We start from the raw sequence: 18,211 nt of genomic DNA, 5'->3' as shown, positions 1-18,211 counted from the left end.
ATCTGGATCGTGCTCCTCAAAAACATCTTCACCTTCTGTCTGCGCCTCCTTGTGGTTTGAATCAGAAATGTCTGTTCTATTGTTGTTTCGCTGCAGTAAGTTAGATTCAGATTTGACTGTAGATTGAGACATTTTGTTGTTTGAAGATAAAATTCCATCTAAATAATGTCAGCCTTTGCGATTTGATAATTGTGCCGAATCAAATGGTGATTGTCATATTTTGTGGTCTTATTGAGGACATTTGCAGAGGGTCTGGTGGATGTCGCCCTCTTGTGGCAGAACAGAGTAAGTTTCACACACGCTGCAGACTTGAATGTATAAGATTGATAATGATGAAGGTAAACTTTTAAAAGTGATCTCAGAGGATTTGACTGACGTTTTTTTAGAGAACTGTTTAATTGATCAAAATAGCTAGAATTATTTTTTTTTCAATTCAAATTACTAAGTCTAGAATACATAGAATATACAGGACTCTAAATATACTGCTCAGAATGGGCCACGTACACGTAACACAAAGCTTCTTATTCTATTTCTTCATCTTTATTTGAGGGGTCCCTTGGGATTACTTTAAATTAATAACTTGATCGATCACAGATTATTCATATTCTGGACATGATCGAGGCCGTCTCTAATGGACAGGAATACTGTCCATGTTCAGTTTTTCTGCAACATGTTCCAAGCAAAAGGCTCTGTGCAGGTGAAAGGACCAGGGCAGCAGTGATAGAGCCAGTGATTCTCTGGGTGATAAAGTACAAATACAGAGGCATTCATCCAAGCACAGTCACTACCAAAGACTCAAACTCCTAGTGGCCAGAGAAGTTTGTTCCACCTCTGAAGACCGTGAGTACATTATAGGTTTGAACAGTTAGTCAGTGTAAACTGTGACTACTGTCATTAGTCACACTGACATCTGGTATCTGTAGTTCTTCCCTCTACAGGTGTCACTGAAGACTCAAGAATTGTAGTGTTGTTAATATTGATGTAGTGTTATTTTCATTAGGACTTGAATCAGAATTACAAGGTACTTTATTAAAATGGAAATGCTTTGATTGAATAACATGCATTAATACACAGTGCAGTTTTAAGTCAGTAGACTTTGGAGGCAACACAATAAGTCAGAACTAGAGTAAAGTGAATTTAGTCCAGGCTGTTGGAGGGAGAGGCTGTGCATAAGGGCTAACATAGCAAGCAAGAGGTTGTGAAGGAGAGTCCAATTACATCAGAGATCACATCCGCATCCTCTTCCGCATATTCTTCTCTGTAGTGACTCTTGGAGCTGGGCATGTGATGTCTTTAGCCTGGTCAGCACAGAAAGGCCTGATTTTTTCATGCAGATAGGTCTGCCTGTCAAAGTTCAGTCCAGGTGGGACCAGGACAGGAAGACAGTCAACCGGAGGCAGATCAGCTGAATTGCGCAGTAGCTGAAATTCCACGTCAAAGAGGGCGAGGAAGGTGAAGAAGAGTCTCCCTGGAATAAAGCCGGTTGGTCTCTGACACAACAACTATTCTAGTCACAAAAACACATCATGACCTCATGGGCTTTTTAACGCCAAAGCAATGGGAGGAGTACTTTTACGGACTACGACAGAGTCTGAGGACTACGAAACGTCTGAGGAATAAAGTCTGGCGGTAATGCAACACTCGGATGCCAACCGCCATAAAACAACAACAACAACAACAACAACAACAACAACAACTGGTGCCACATCCGACTCTTCTACTACGAAACAGTAAACATGAGTGGACGCGGCAAAGGAGGAAAAGGACTCGGTAAAGGAGGCGCCAAGCGCCACCGCAAAGTTCTCCGTGACAACATCCAGGGCATCACCAAGCCCGCTATCCGCCGTCTGGCTCGCCGCGGCGGCGTGAAGCGTATCTCCGGTCTGATCTACGAGGAGACCCGCGGAGTGCTCAAGGTTTTCCTGGAGAACGTGATCCGTGACGCCGTCACCTACACCGAGCACGCCAAGAGGAAGACCGTGACCGCCATGGACGTGGTGTACGCCCTGAAGAGACAGGGCCGCACTCTGTACGGCTTCGGAGGTTAAACGACATTGACTGAACACGACAACAACAACAACGGCTCTTTTAAGAGCCACACACATGTGCAGAAGAGCATTATCTTTTCTCATGGTTACACCTCGTTTGATCCTAAATTATTAAAACTGGAAAAAGTAGAATAAAACCTTAGATCTACAGCGTGGCTATGAACTGTCTCAGATATATATTGTATTTTATATATATATATATATATAAATGGGAGCTCTATCTATGACTTAAATTCACAGATAAATGACCAGTGATCACATCCACCACCAGAGAGTGAAGATAATATGGGATTTAACTGGATATAGACAGTTTTAACTTCTGGATATAAAGACAAAACAAGACTCAAGAGTACCTGAAATCACAGCCCTTTATCATTTATATGGTGATTATATGGATGAAATGGACTGAACTGAAGTAACTGGACATTTACAAAATGAAAAGACCAACTTTAGCAGTGAACCTGAAAATGGGCACTTGGAGGTAATATTGAATGTACTGGTCAACTAAATGTATTAGAACAAAATCATAACTTGATTTTGGGCCCAAAATGAGTCCAAGACATTGTAACATCTTTCTGTTGTCTTTAGTCCACATCCAGAGCTGTCACAGCCCAGACAACCCCCTCTGCTCAAAACAATCTTCTGCTTCTTTATGCATTATCTCCCCCCGGGATGGTAAATAAGTTGGGAAGTATGAACCCGCCCAAACGTTATGAACCTGAGACTGGCCGTTGGATACGGGCCTGAGTCCGTCAATCGATCATGTTTATATGTTTGCAGACTGTGAGGATGCAGAGTTTACAACCGGCCACTAGAGGCCTGTATAGTCCAAGCTCAGGGAGCCGAGTAAAAGACCTGAGGACGGGCGAGCAGAGAGTGTGGAGCACGGGACGTAACATCGATTAGTTTATACCTGGCAAAACATTCCATTTCCATAGCATTTATTACACGGCCCTCAGACCCACGGCCCTCAGATCCACGGCCCTCAGAGGCCCTCAGAGGCCCTCAGACCCACGGCCCGCAGAGGCCCTCAGACCCACGGCCCTCAGATCCACGGCCCTCAGAGGCCCTCAGACCCACGGCCCTCAGATCCACGGCCCTCAGAGGCCCTCAGAGGCCCTCAGACCCACGGCCCTCAGAGGCCCTCAGACCCACGGCCCTCAGACCCACGGCCCTCAGAGGCCCTCAGAGGCCCTCAGACCCACGGCCCTCAGGCCCGTGGTGGTCATCAGTTTGATGATATGTTCAGTTATTAAACTCATGGATCATAGTTTTACGCCTGTAGGTTATTCGAGGCATTTGGGCTCACCCACGGCACCTCGCCCGTTCACGTCACCTACACGCGCTCTGATTGGTCTAGACCAGGGGGGTCAAACTCAATTGGGTCGCGGGCCGAACACAACGTAAAAAATAAAACAATACAAAATATAAGAAATAAATAGCTTTATAAAGCCTACGCTGTTTTTCAAGCAATTACTGGCTCAATTAAAAGAAATTACAAACACGTTTGTTCTCATAAACTGAAATGTATTTAGAAAAACAAGTGTCATTTCACCAACTCTGAGCTTCAGTTTATGAGCATCACAAGTTCAGAGTTGATCCACAGAGATAAACATTTAGTCTATTGTTAAATATAGTTAAATATTGTATTTGAATTAACAAAATAAACTTCTCAAGATCTAAAAAAAACCTTTTAAAAGTACTAAGTAACATTTCCACTTCTGTGTAGTTCTCTGTAGTTCTCTGTAGTTCTCTGTAGTCATCTGTAGTTCTCTGTAGTTCTCTGTAGTCCTCTGTAGTTCTCTGTAGTTCTCTGTAGTCATCTGTAGTCCTCTGTAGTCCTCTGTAGTTCTCTGTAGTTCTCTGTAGTTCTCTGTAGTCATCTGTAGTCCTCTGTAGTTCTCTGTAGTCATCTGTAGTTCTCTGTAGTCATCTGTAGTTCTCTGTAGTCATCTGTAGTCCTCTGTAGTTCTCTGTAGTCATCTGTAGTTCTCTGTAGTTCTCTGTAGTCATCTGTAGTCCTCTGTAGTCCTCTGTAGTTCTCTGTAGTCATCTGTAGTCCTCTGTAGTTCTCTGTAGTCATCTGTAGTCCTCTGTAGTCCTCTGTAGTTCTCTGTAGTTCTCTGTAGTCATCTGTAGTTCTCTGTAGTCATCTGTAGTCCTCTGTAGCTCTCTGTAGTCATCTGTAGTTCTCTGTAGTTCTCTGTAGTCCTCTGTAGTCATCTGTAGTCCTCTGTAGTTCTCTGTAGTCCTCTGTAGTTCTCTGTAGTTCTCTGTAGTCCTCTGTAGTTCTCTGTAGTCATCTGTAGTCCTCTGTAGTTCTCTGTAGTCATATGTAGTTCTCTGTAGTTATCTGTAGTCATCTGTAGTTCTCTGTAGTTCTCTGTAGTTCTCTGTAGTCCTCTGTAGTTCTCTGTAGTTCTCTGTAGTTCTCTCTAGTCCTCTGTAGTTCTCTGTAGTCATCTGTAGTCCTCTGTAGTTCTCTGTAGTCATATGTAGTTCTCTGTAGTTCTCTGTAGTCATCTGTAGTTCTCTGTAGTTCTCTGTAGTTCTCTGTAGTCCTCTGTAGTTCTCTGTAGTCCTCTGTAGTTCGCTGTAGTCATCTGTAGTCCTATGTAGTTCTCTGTAGTTCTCTGTAGTCCTCTGTAGTTCTCTGTAGTCCTCTGTAGTCCTCTGTAGTTCTCTGTAGTCCTCTGTAGTTCTCTGTAGTCATATGTAGTTCTCTGTAGTTCTCTGTAGTTCTCTGTAGTTCTCTGTAGTCATCTGTAGTTCTCTGTAGTTCTCTGTAGTCCTCTGTAGTTCTCTGTAGTTCTCTGTAGTTCTCTGTAGTCCTCTGTAGTTCTCTGTAGTTCTCTGTAGTTCTCTGTAGTCCTCTGTAGTTCTCTGTAGTCCTCTGTAGTTCTCTGTAGTTCTCTGTAGTCATCTGTAGTCCTCTGTAGTTCTCTGTAGTTCTCTGTATCATCTGTAGTCCTTTGTAGTTCTCTGTAGTCCTCTGTAGTTCTCTGTAGTCCTCTGTAGTTCTCTGTAGTCATCTGTAGTCCTCTGTAGTTCTCTGTAGTTCTCTGTAGTTCTCTGTAGTTCTCTGTCGTCATCTGTAGTCCTCTGTAGTCCTCTGTAGTTCTCTGTAGTTCTCCGTAGTTCTCTGTAGTTCTCTGTAGTTCTCTGTAGGTCTCTGTAGTTCTCTGTAGTTCTCTGTAGTTTTCTGTAGTTCTCTGTAGTCATCTGTAGTCCTCTGTAGTTCTCTGTAGTTCTCTGTAGGTCTCTGTAGTTCTCTGTAGTCCTCTGTAGTTCTCTGTAGTTCTCTGTAGTTATCTGTAGGTCTCTGTAGTCCTCTGTAGTTCTCTGTAGTTCTCTGTAGTCCTCTGTAGTTCTCTGTAGTCCTCTGTAGTTCTCTGTAGTTCTCTGTATTCCTCTGTAGTTCTCTGTAGTTCTCTGTAGTTCTCTGTAGTTCTCTGTAGTCATCTGTAGTCCTCTGTAGTCCTCTGTAGTTCTCTGTAGTCATCTGTAGTTCTCTGTAGTCCTCTGTAGTCCTCTGTAGTTCTCTGTAGTCCTCTGTAGTTCTCTGTAGTTATCTGTAGTTCTCTGTAGTCCTCTGTAGTTCTCTGTAGTTCTCTGTAGTTCTCTGTAGTCCTCTGTAGTCCTCTGTAGTTCTCTGTAGTCATCTGTAGTTCTCTGTAGTTCTCTGTAGTTCTCTGTAGTTCTCTGTAGTCATCTGTAGTTCTCTGTAGTTCTCTGTAGTTCTCTGTAGTCATCTGTAGTTCTCTGTAGTTCTCTGTAGTTCTCTGTAGTTCTCTGTAGTCCTCTGTAGTCATCTGTAGTTCTCTGTAGTTCTCTGTAGTTCTCTGTAGTCCTCTGTAGTCCTCTGTAGTTCTCTGTAGTCATCTGTAGTTCTCTGTAGTTCTCTGTAGTTCTCTGTAGTTCTCTGTAGTCATCTGTAGTTCTCTGTAGTTCTCTGTAGTTCTCTGTAGTCATCTGTAGTTCTCTGTAGTTCTCTGTAGTTCTCTTTACACCTGAACTGACTCACCATTAAACACAAACACACGTGGAGCGTTTAAGGAGGTTAAGTTTCGCCTCAGGCCTTGAAAATATAGAATAAGTTGCATGAGCCACAGTTTCCATCAAACCAAACTCTTTCTCAAATCGTGGGCCAAATATTATGTACAAAATAAAACAATACAAAATGGCCACTGGGGGAGTCTGCGACATGCTGCAGCGAGCCACGCCCTATCCAGATATTATAATAGATCCATGCATGATGATCTGGTGCCGACCATAACTTTATTCACACGTATTTACGACATAATAAGCATCATGTTTAGCATTTTGTGGCGCTGGCTTCTTCCTGGTGTATTTGTCGATACACTTATGATGCTAATGTAGACTTATTTATGTTTGTTTTTCAGTTTCATTCGAACTTTTCACACCACAATTGTAAATCATTGTAAGCTGTCTTGATCTGCGTTTCAAATACACAACTATTCAACGCGTAGAGAGCAGATCTGAGAGCAGTACAGTATCTGTGTTAGAGATAATTGTGATGTAGAATGTACCAGCTTTAGCTCACACTTCCAGGTTTGTTCTCTACTGTTATTGTCTGTGTTAAGGATAACTGTTGTGTTATTTTAACATAACGGTTGTGTTATTTTAACATAACTGTTGTGTTATTTTAACATAACTGTTGTGTTATTTTAACATAACTGTTGTGTTATTTTAACATAACTGTTGTGTTATTTTAACATAACTGTTGTGTTATTTTAACTTAACTGTTGTGTTATTTTAACATAACTGTTGTGTTGTTTTAACATAACTGTTGTGTTATTTTACCATAACTGTTGTGTTATTTACCTGCCTTCTCTTACACGGTTTGTATGTCTGCAGTGCTTCTTCATTGTTGTCATTAAATAGTTTTCCTGACATTTAGTGTATTTTTTCAGTTACCGTTGCTAAATATACTTTAACCCTTCGGGGTCCGAAGCTTTTTTGGCCGTTCTTGGGTACCTTCAATTTTGCCCTGATATACTACATTAAGAAATGTTTACCAGACCAATGTTGGGTATCTTTTTTCCAGCACAACCTCATCAATATGTTCAGTTAGTTTTTCACTTTGACATACTATTTCAACATACTGGACCTAAACACACACAGAAAACACAAAGTCTAGAAAAATTATGTTTTTTTCATTATAAAACCCTCAAACATGCTCAACCAAGCGTTTAAAAAGGTTCAAAGTGAACCACAAGGTGCAAATATGAACATATAAAAGTATTCTTGTGATATATACAAGCAATAAACAACTATTTACAATAAAAAGTTGCTAAATCCACAGGCGTTTTTTCTATTTGTGCTACAACAGTTTCTGTCCAAAATGACAGAGAGCCACATCACAGGCCTTGTACTTCCATGTGAGTGATGTTCAGAAGGAGCTCTAAACCAGGTCTAAACCAGGACTAAACCAGGACTAAACCAGGACTAAACCAGGTCTAAACCAGGTCTAAACCAGGACTAAACCAGGACTAAACCAGGACTAAACCAGGTCTAAACCAGGACTAAACCAGGACTAAACCAGAACTAAACCAGGACTAAACCAGGTCTAAACCAGGTCTAAACCAGGACTAAACCAGGACTAAACCAGGACTAAACCAGGACTAAACCAGGTCTAAACCAGGACTAAACCAGGACTAAACCAGGACTAAAGCAGGTCTAAACCAGGACTAAACCAGGACTAAACCAGAACTAAACCAGGACTAAACCAGGTCTAAACCAGGTCTAAACCAGGTCTAAACCAGGACTAAACCAGGACTAAAGCAGGTCTAAACCAGGACTAAACCAGGTCTAAACCAGGTCTAAACCAGGTCTAAACCAGGACTAAACCAGGACTAAAGCAGGTCTAAACCAGGACTAAACCAGGACTAAACCAGGTATAAACCAGGTCCAAACCAGGACTAAACCAGGTCTAAACCAGGACTAAACCAGGTCTAAACCAGGACTAAACCAGGACTAAACCAGGACTAAACCAGGTCTAAACCAGGTCTAAACCAGGTCTAAACCAGGACTAAACCAGGACTAAACCAGGACTAAACCAGGTCAAAACCAGGTCTAAACCAGGTCTAAACCAGGTCTAAACCAGGACTAAACCAGGTCTAAACCAGGACTAAACCAGGACTAAACCAGGTCTAAACAAGGACTAAACCAGGTCTAAACCAGGACTAAACCAGTTCTAAACCAGGACTAAACCAGGTCTAAACCAGGACTAAACCATGTCAAAACCAGGTCTAAACCAGGACTAAACCAGGACTAAACCAGGACTAAACCAGGACTAAACCAAGTCTAAACCAGGACTAAACCAGGACTAAACCAGGACTAAACCAGGACTAAACCAGTTCTAAACCAGGACTAAACCAGGACTAAACCACGTCTAAACCAGGACTAAACCAGGACTAAACCTGGTCTAAACAAGGACTAAACCAGGTCTAAACAGGACTAAACCAGGACTAAACCAGGACTAAACCAGGACTAAACCAGGTCTAAACCAGGTCTAAACCAGGACTAAACCAGGACTAAACCAGTTCGAAACCAGGACTAAACCAGGACTAAACCAGGTCCAAACCAGGACTAAACCAGGTCTAAACCAGGACTAAACCAGGACTAAACCAGGTCTAAACAAGGTCAAAACCAGGTCTAAACCAGGTCTAAACCAGGACTAAACCAGGTCTAAACCAGGACTAAACCAGGTCTAAACCAGGACTAAACCAGGTCTAAACCAGGACTAAACCAGGACTAAACCAGGACTAAACCAGGACTAAATCAGGACTAAACCAGGACTAAACCAGGTCTAAACAAGGACTAAACCAGGTCTAAACCAGGACTAAACCAGGAATAAACCAGGACTAAACCAGGTCTAAACCAGGTCTAAACCAGGACTAAACCAGGTCTAAACCAGGACTAAACCAGGACAAAACCAGTTCTAAACCAGGACTAAACCAGGTCTAAACCAGGACTAAACCAGGTCTAAACCAGGACTAAACCTGGACTAAACCAGGACTAAACCAGGTCTAAACCAGGACTAAACTAGGACTAAACCAGGACTAAACCAGGTATAAACCAGGTCTAAACCAGGTCTAAACCAGGACTAAACTAGGACTAAACCAGGACAAAACCAGGTCTAAACCAGGACTAAACCAGGACTAAACCAGGTCAAAACCAGGTCTAAACCAGCAATAAACCAGGACTAAACCAGGTCTAAACTAGGACTGAACCAGGACTAAAGCAGGTCTAAACCAGGTCTAAACCAGGTCTAAACCAGGAATAAATCAGGACTAAACCAGGTCTAAACCAGGACTAAATCAGGTCTAAACCAGGGCTAAACCAGGACTAAACCAGGACTAAACCAGGTCTAAACCAGGACTAAACCAGGACTATACCAGGTCTAAACAAGGACTAACAGGGACTAAACCAGGTCCAAACCAGGTCTAAACCAGGTCTAAACCAGGACTAAACCAGGTCTAAACCAGGACTAAACCAGGACTAAAACAGGACTAAACCAGGTCTAAACCAGGTCCAAACCAGGACTAAACCAGGACTAAACCAGGACTAAACCAGGTCTAAACCAGGACTAAACCAGGTCTAAACCAGGACTAAACCAGGACTAAACCAGGTTTAAACCAGGAATAAACCAGGACTAAACCAGGTCTAAACCAGGACTAAACCAGGTATAAACCAGGTCTAAACCAGGACTAAACCAGGTCAAAACCAGGTCTAAACCAGCAATAAACCAGGTCTAAACCAGGACTAAACCAGGTCAAAACCAGGACTAAACCTGGACTAAACCAGGACTAAACCAGGTCTAAACCAGGACTAAACTAGGACTAAACCAGGACTAAACCAGGTATAAACCAGGTCTAAACCAGGTCTAAACCAGGACTAAACTAGGACTAAACCAGGACTAAACCAGGTCTAAACCAGGACTAAACCAGGACTAAACCAGGTCAAAACCAGGTCTAAACCAGCAATAAACCAGGACTAAACCAGGTCTAAACCAGGACTAAACCAGGACTAAACCAGGACTAAACCAGGTCAAAACCAGGTCTAAACCAGGACTAAACCAGGTCAAAACCAGGTCTAAACCAGGACTAAATCAGGTCTAAACCAGGGCTAAACCAGGACTAAACCAGTTCTAAACCAGGACTAAACCAGGACTAAACCAGGTCAAAACCAGGACTAAACAAGGACTAAACCAGGACTAAACCAGGTCAAAACCAGGTCTAAACCAGCAATAAACCAGGACTAAACCAGGTCTAAACTAGGACTGAACCAGGACTAAAGCAGGTCTAAACCAGGTCTAAACCAGGACTAAACCAGGACTAAACCAGGACTAAACCAGGTCAAAACCAGGACTAAACCAGGACTAAACCAGGACTAAACCAGGTCTAAACCAGGTCTAAACCAGGACTAAACCAGGACTAAACCAGGACTAAACCAGGACTAAACCAGGTCAAAACCAGGTCTAAACCAGGACTAAACCAGGTCAAAACCAGGACTAAACAAGGACTAAACCAGGACTAAACCAGGACTAAACCAGGACTAAACCAGTTCTAAACCAGGACTAAACCAGGACTAAACCAGGTCAAAACCAGGACTAAACAAGGACTAAACCAGGACTAAACCAGGTCAAAACCAGGTCTAAACCAGCAATAAACCAGGACTAAACCAGGTCTAAACTAGGACTGAACCAGGACTAAAGCAGGTCTAAACCAGGTCTAAACCAGGTCTAAACCAGGACTAAATCAGGACTAAACCAGGTCTAAACCAGGACTAAACCAGGTCTAAACAAGGACTAAACCAGGTCTAAACCAGGACTAAACCAGGAATAAACCAGGACTAAACCAGGTCTAAACCAGGACTAAACCAGGTCTAAACCAGGACTAAACCAGGACTAAACCAGGACTAAACCAGGACTAAATCAGGACTAAACCAGGACTAAACCAGGTCTAAACAAGGACTAAACCAGGTCTAAACCAGGACTAAACCAGGAATAAACCAGGACTAAACCAGGTCTAAACCAGGTCTAAACCAGGACTAAACCAGGTCTAAACCAGGACTAAACCAGGACTAAACCAGTTCTAAACCAGGACTAAACCAGGTCTAAACCAGGACTAAACCAGGTCTAAACCAGGACTAAACCTGGACTAAACCAGGACTAAACCAGGTCTAAACCAGGACTAAACTAGGACTAAACCAGGACTAAACCAGGTATAAACCAGGTCTAAACCAGGTCTAAACCAGGACTAAACTAGGACTAAACCAGGACTAAACCAGGTCTAAACCAGGACTAAACCAGGACTAAACCAGGTCAAAACCAGGTCTAAACCAGCAATAAACCAGGACTAAACCAGGTCTAAACTAGGACTGAACCAGGACTAAAGCAGGTCTAAACCAGGTCTAAACCAGGTCTAAACCAGGAATAAATCAGGACTAAACCAGGTCTAAACCAGGACTAAATCAGGTCTAAACCAGGGCTAAACCAGGACTAAACCAGGACTAAACCAGGTCTAAACCAGGACTAAACCAGGACTATACCAGGTCTAAACAAGGACTAAACAGGGACTAAACCAGGTCCAAACCAGGTCTAAACCAGGTCTAAACCAGGACTAAACCAGGTCTAAACCAGGACTAAACCAGGACTAAAACAGGACTAAACCAGGTCTAAACCAGGTCCAAACCAGGACTAAACCAGGACTAAACCAGGACTAAACCAGGTCTAAACCAGGACTAAACCAGGACTAAACCAGGACTAAACCAGGTCTAAACCAGGACTAAACCAGGACTAAACCAGGACTAAACCAGGTATAAACCAGGTCTAAACCAGGACTAAACCAGGTCAAAACCAGGTCTAAACCAGCAATAAACCAGGACTAAACCAGGACTAAACCAGGACTAAACCAGGACTAAACCAGGACTAAACAAGGAATAAACCAGGTCTAAACCAGGACTAAACCAGGACTAAACCAGGTCTAAACAAGGACTAAACAAGGACTAAACCAGGTTTAAACCAGGAATAAACCAGGACTAAACCAGGTCTAAACCAGGTCTAAACCAGGACTAAACCAGGTCTAAACCAGGACTAAACCAGGACTAAACCAGGACTAAACCAGGTATAAACCAGGTCTAAACCAGGACTAAACCAGGTCAAAACCAGGTCTAAACCAGCAATAAACCAGGACTAAACCAGGACTAAACCAGGACTCAACCAGGACTAAACCAGGATTAAAGCAGGTCTAAACCAGGACTAAACCAGGACTAAACCAGGTCTAAACAAGGACTAAACCAGGTCTAAACCAGGACTAAACCAGGAATAAACCAGGACTAAACCAGGTCTAAACCAGGTCTAAACCAGGACTAAACCAGGTCTAAACCAGGACTAAACCAGGACTAAACCAGTTCTAAACCAGGACTAAACCAGGTCTAAACCAGGACTAAACCAGGTCTAAACCAGGACTAAACCTGGACTAAACCAGGACTAAACCAGGTCTAAACCAGGACTAAACTAGGACTAAACCAGGACTAAACCAGGTCTAAACCAGGACTAAACCTGGACTAAACCAGGACTAAACCAGGACTAAACTAGGACTAAACCAGGACTAAACCAGGTCTAAACCAGGACTAAACCAGGACTAAACCAGGTCAAAACCAGGTCTAAACCAGCAATAAACCAGGACTAAACCAGGTCTAAACTAGGACTGAACCAGGACTAAAGCAGGTCTAAACCAGGTCTAAACCAGGTCTAAACCAGGAATAAATCAGGACTAAACCAGGTCTAAACCAGGACTAAATCAGGTCTAAACCAGGGCTAAACCAGGACTAAACCAGGACTAAACCAGGTCTAAACCAGGACTAAACCAGGACTATACCAGGTCTAAACAAGGACTAAACAGGGACTAAATCAGGTCCAAACCAGGTCTAAACCAGGTCTAAACCAGGACTAAACCAGGTCTAAACCAGGACTAAACCAGGACTAAAACAGGACTAAACCAGGTCTAAACCAGGTCCAAACCAGGACTAAACCAGGACTAAACCAGGACTAAACAAGGTCTAAACCAGGACTAAACCAGGTCTAAACCAGGACTAAACCAGGACTAAACCAGGACTAAACCAGGTCTAAACCAGGACTAAACCAGGACTAAACCAGGACTAAACCAGGTATAAACCAGGTCTAAACCAGGACTAAACCAGGTCAAAACCAGGTCTAAACCAGCAATAAACCAGGACTAAACCAGGTCTAAACCAGGACTAAACCAGGACTAAACCAGGACTAAACAAGGACTAAACCAGGTCTAAACCAGGACTAAACCAGGACTAAACCAGGTCTAAACAAGGACTAAACAAGGACTAAACCAGGTCTAAACCAGGAATAAACCAGGACTAAACCAGGTCTAAACCAGGTCTAAACCAGGACTAAACCAGGTCTAAACCCGGACTAAACCAGGTCTAAACCAGGACTAAACCAGGACTAAACCAGGTCTAAACCAGGTCAAAACCAGGACTAAACCAGGTCTAAACCAGGACTAAACCAGGTCTAAACCAGGTCTAAACAAGGACTAAACCCGGTCTAAACCAGGACTAAACAAGGTCTAAACCAGGACTAAACCAGGACTAAACCAGGACTAAACCAGGACTAAACCAGGTCTAAACCAGGACTAAACCAGGTCAAAACCAGGTCTAAACCAGGACTAAACCAGGACTAAACCAGGTCTAAACCAGGACTAAACCAGGACTAAACCAGGTCTAAACCAGGACTAAACCAGGACTAAACCAGGTCTAAACCAGGACTAAACCAGGACTAAACCAGGACTAAACCAGGTCAAAACCAGGACTAAACCAGGACTAAACCAGGACTAAACCAGGTCTAAACCAGGTCTAAACCAGGACTAAACCAGGACTAAACCAGGACTAAACCAGGTCAAAACCAGGTCTAAACCAGGACTAAACCAGGTCAAAACCAGGACTAAACAAGGACTAAACCAGGACTAAACCAGGACTAAACCAGGACTAAACCAGTTCTAAACCAGGACTAAACCAGGACTAAACCAGGTCAAAACCAGGACTAAACAAGGACTAAACCAGGACTAAACCAGGTCAAAACCAGGTCTAAACCAGCAATAAACCAGGACTAAACCAGGTCTAAACTAGGACTGAACCAGGACTAAAGCAGGTCTAAACCAGGTCTAAACCAGGACTAAACCAGGACTAAACCAGGACTAAACCAGGTCAAAACCAGGACTAAACCAGGACTAAACCAGGACTAAACCAGGTCTAAACCAGGTCTAAACCAGGACTAAACCAGGACTAAACCAGGACTAAACCAGGTCAAAACCAGGTCTAAACCAGGACTAAACCAGGTCAAAACCAGGACTAAACAAGGACTAAACCAGGACTAAACCAGGACTAAACCAGGACTAAACCAGTTCTAAACCAGGACTAAACCAGGACTAAACCAGGTCAAAACCAGGACTAAACAAGGACTAAACCAGGACTAAACCAGGTCAAAACCAGGTCTAAACCAGCAATAAACCAGGACTAAACCAGGTCTAAACTAGGACTGAACCAGGACTAAAGCAGGTCTAAACCAGGTCTAAACCAGGTCTAAACCAGGACTAAATCAGGACTAAACCAGGTCTAAACCAGGACTAAACCAGGTCTAAACCAGGACTAAACCAGGACTAAACCAGGACTAAACCAGGTCTAAACCAGGACTAAACCAGGACTATACCAGGTCTAAACCAGGACTAAACAGGGACTAAACCAGGTCCAAACCAGGTCTAAACCAGGACTAAACCAGGTCTAAACCAGGTCTAAACCAGGACTAAACCAGGTCTAAACCAGGACTAAACCAGGACTAAACCAGGACTAAACCAGGACTAAACCAGGTCTAAACCAGGACTAAACCAGGACTATACCAGGTCTAAACCAGGACTAAACAGGGACTAAACCAGGTCCAAACCAGGTCTAAACCAGGACTAAACCAGGACTAAACCAGGTCTAAATCAGGACAAAACCAGCACTAAAACAGGACTAAACCAGGTCTAAACCAGGTCTAAACCAGGACTAAACCAGGACTAAACCAGGTCTAAACCAGGTCTAAACCAGGACTAAACCAGGTCTAAACCAGGACTAAACCAGGACTAAACCAGGACTAAACCAGGTCTAAACCAGGTCTAAACAAGGACTAAACCAGGTCTAAACCAGGACTAAACCAGGACTGAACCAGGACTAAACCAGGATTAAAGCAGGTCTAAACCAGGACTAAACCAGGACTAAACCAGGACTAAAGCAGGTCTAAACCAGGACTAAACCAGGACTAAACCAGGCCTGAACCAGGACTAAACCAGGATTAAAGCAGGTCTAAACCAGGACTAAACCAGGACTAAACCAGGACTAAAGCAGGTCTAAACCAGGACTAAACCAGGACTAAACCAGGACTAAACCAGGACTAAAGCAGGTCTAAACCAGGACTAAACAAGGACTAAACCAGGACTAAACCAGGACTAAACCAGGTCTAAACCAGGTCTAAACCAGGACTAAACCAGGACTAAACCAGGTCTAAACCAGGACTAAACCAGGTCTAAACCAGGACTAAACCAGGACTAAACCAGGTCTAAACCAGGTCTAAACCAGGACTAAACCAGGACTAAACCAGGAAAAAACCAGGTCTAAACCAGGTCTAAACCAGGTCTAAACCAGGACTAAACCAGGACTAAACCAGGACTAAACCAGGTCAAAACCAGGTCTAAACCAGGTCTAAACCAGGTCTAAACCAGGACTAAACCAGGTCTAAACCAGGACTAAACCAGGACTAAACCAGGTCTAAACAAGGACTAAACCAGGTCTAAACCAGGACTAAACCAGTTCTAAACCAGGACTAAACCAGGTCTATACCAGGACTAAACCAGGTCTAAACCAGGACTAAACCAGGACTAAACCAGGTCTAAACAAGGACTAAACCAGGTCTAAACAAGGACTAAACCCGGTCTAAACCAGGACTAAACCAGGTCTAAACCAGGTCTAAACCAGGACTAAACCAGGACTAAACCAGGACTAAACCAGGTATAAACCAGGTCTAAACCAGGAATAAACCAGGACTAAACCAGGTCAAAACCAGGTCTAAACCAGCAATAAACCAGGACTAAACCAGGTCCAAACTAGGACTGAACCAGGACTAAAGCAGGTCTAAACCAGGTCTAAACCAGGTCTAAACCAGGAATAAATCAGGACTAAACCAGGTCTAAACCAGGACTAAACCAGGTCTAAACCAGGGCTAAACCAGGACTAAACCAGGACTAAACCAGGTCTAAACCAGGACTATACCAGGACTATACCAGGTCTAAACCAGGACTAAACAGGGACTAAACCAGGTCCAAACCAAGTCTAAACCAGGTCTAAACCAGGACTAAACCAGGTCTAAACCAGGACTAAACCAGGACTAAAACAGGACTAAACCAGGTCTAAACCAGGTCCAAACCAGGACTAAACCAGGACTAAACCAGGTCTAAACCAGGACTAAACCAGGTCCAAACCAGGACTAAACCAGGACTAAACCAGGACTAAACCAGGTCTAAACCAGGACTAAACCAGGACTAAACCGGGTATAAACCAGGTCTAAACCAGGACTAAACCAGGTCAAAACCAGGTCTAAACCAGCAATAAACCAGGACTAAACCAGATCTAAACCAGGACTAAACCAGGACTAAACCAGGACTAAACCAGGACTAAACAAGGACTAAACCAGGTCTAAACCAGGACTAAACCAGGACTAAACCAGGTCTAAACAAGGACTAAACAAGGACTAAACCAGGTCTAAACCAGGAATAAACCAGGACTAAACCAGGACTAAACCAGGTCTAAACCAGGTCTTAACAAGGACTAAACCCGGTCTAAACCAGGACTAAACCAGGACTAAACCAGGACTAAACCAGGACTAAACCAGGACTAAACCAGGTCTAAACCAGGACTAAACCAGGACTAAACCAGGACTAAACCAGGTCAAAACCAGGTCTAAACCAGGACTAAACCAGGACTAAACCAGGTCTAAACCAGGTCTAAACCAGGACTAAACCAGGTCTAAACCAGGACTAAACCAGGACTAAACCAGGACTAAACCAGGTCTAAACCAGGACTAAACCAGGTCTAAACCAGGACTAAACCAGGACTAAACCAGGACTAAACCAGGTCAAAACCAGGACTAAACCAGGACTAAACCAGGACTAAACCAGGTCTAAACCAGGTCTAAACCAGGACTAAACCAGGACTAAACCAGGACTAAACCAGGTCAAAACCAGGTCTAAACCAGGACTAAACCAGGTCAAAACCAGGACTAAACAAGGACTAAACCAGGACTAAACCAGGACTAAACCAGGACTAAACCAGTTCTAAACCAGGACTAAACCAGGACTAAACCAGGTCAAAACCAGGACTAAACAAGGACTAAACCAGGACTAAACCAGGACTAAACCAGGACCAAACCAGGTCTAAACCAGGACTAAACCAGGACTAAACCAGGACTAAACCAAGACTAAACCAGTTCTAAACCAGGACTAAACCAGGTCTAAACCAGGACTAAACCAGGTCTAAACCAGGTCAAAACCAGGACTAAACCAGGACCAAACCAGGTCTAAACCAGGACTAAACCAGGACTAAACCAGGACTAAACCAAGACTAAACCAGTTCTAAACCAGGACTAAACCAGGTCTAAACCAGGACTAAACCAGGTCTAAACCAGGTCAAAACCAGGACTAAACCAGGACTAAACCAGGACTAAACCAGGACTAAACCAGGTCTAAACCAGGTCTAAACCAGGACTAAACCAGGTCTAAACCAGGTCTAAACCAGGACTAAACCAGGACTAAACCAGGTCAAAACCAGGTCTAAACCAGGTCTAAACCAGGACTAAACCAGGTCTAAACCAGGACTAAACCAGGACTAAACCAGGTCTAAACAAGGACTAAACCAGGTCTAAACAAGGACTAAACCAGGACTAAACCAGGAATAAACCAGGACTAAACCAGGTCTAAACCAGGACTAAACCAGGACTAAACCAGGACTAAACCAGGTCAAAACCAGGTCAAAAACCAGGACTAAACCAGGACTAAACCAGGTCTAAACCAGGTCTA

At 43.4% G+C, this 18,211-nt stretch overlaps 1 protein-coding gene across 1 annotated transcript; it reads left to right on the top strand.

Moving 5' to 3' along the window:
- The first annotated feature begins 1,732 nt into the window (after positions 1-1,732).
- LOC140376620 (histone H4) lies at positions 1,733-2,048 on the top strand. Its single transcript, XM_072462105.1, has one exon. It carries the CDS (start codon positions 1,737-1,739, stop codon positions 2,046-2,048), a length of 312 nt encoding a protein of 103 aa, XP_072318206.1. The 5' UTR covers positions 1,733-1,736.
- Positions 2,049-18,211: the final 16,163 nt, after the last annotated feature.

This window comes from Eucyclogobius newberryi, unplaced genomic scaffold, assembly GCF_026437365.1.
Source record: "Eucyclogobius newberryi isolate DKJ021-1_F unplaced genomic scaffold, fEucNew1.0.hap1 SCAF_37, whole genome shotgun sequence".
NCBI lineage: Eukaryota > Metazoa > Chordata > Actinopteri > Gobiiformes > Gobiidae > Eucyclogobius > Eucyclogobius newberryi.
The sequence above is the reverse complement of the archived record's forward strand: the minus strand, read 5'-3'. Positions and strand labels throughout refer to the sequence as shown.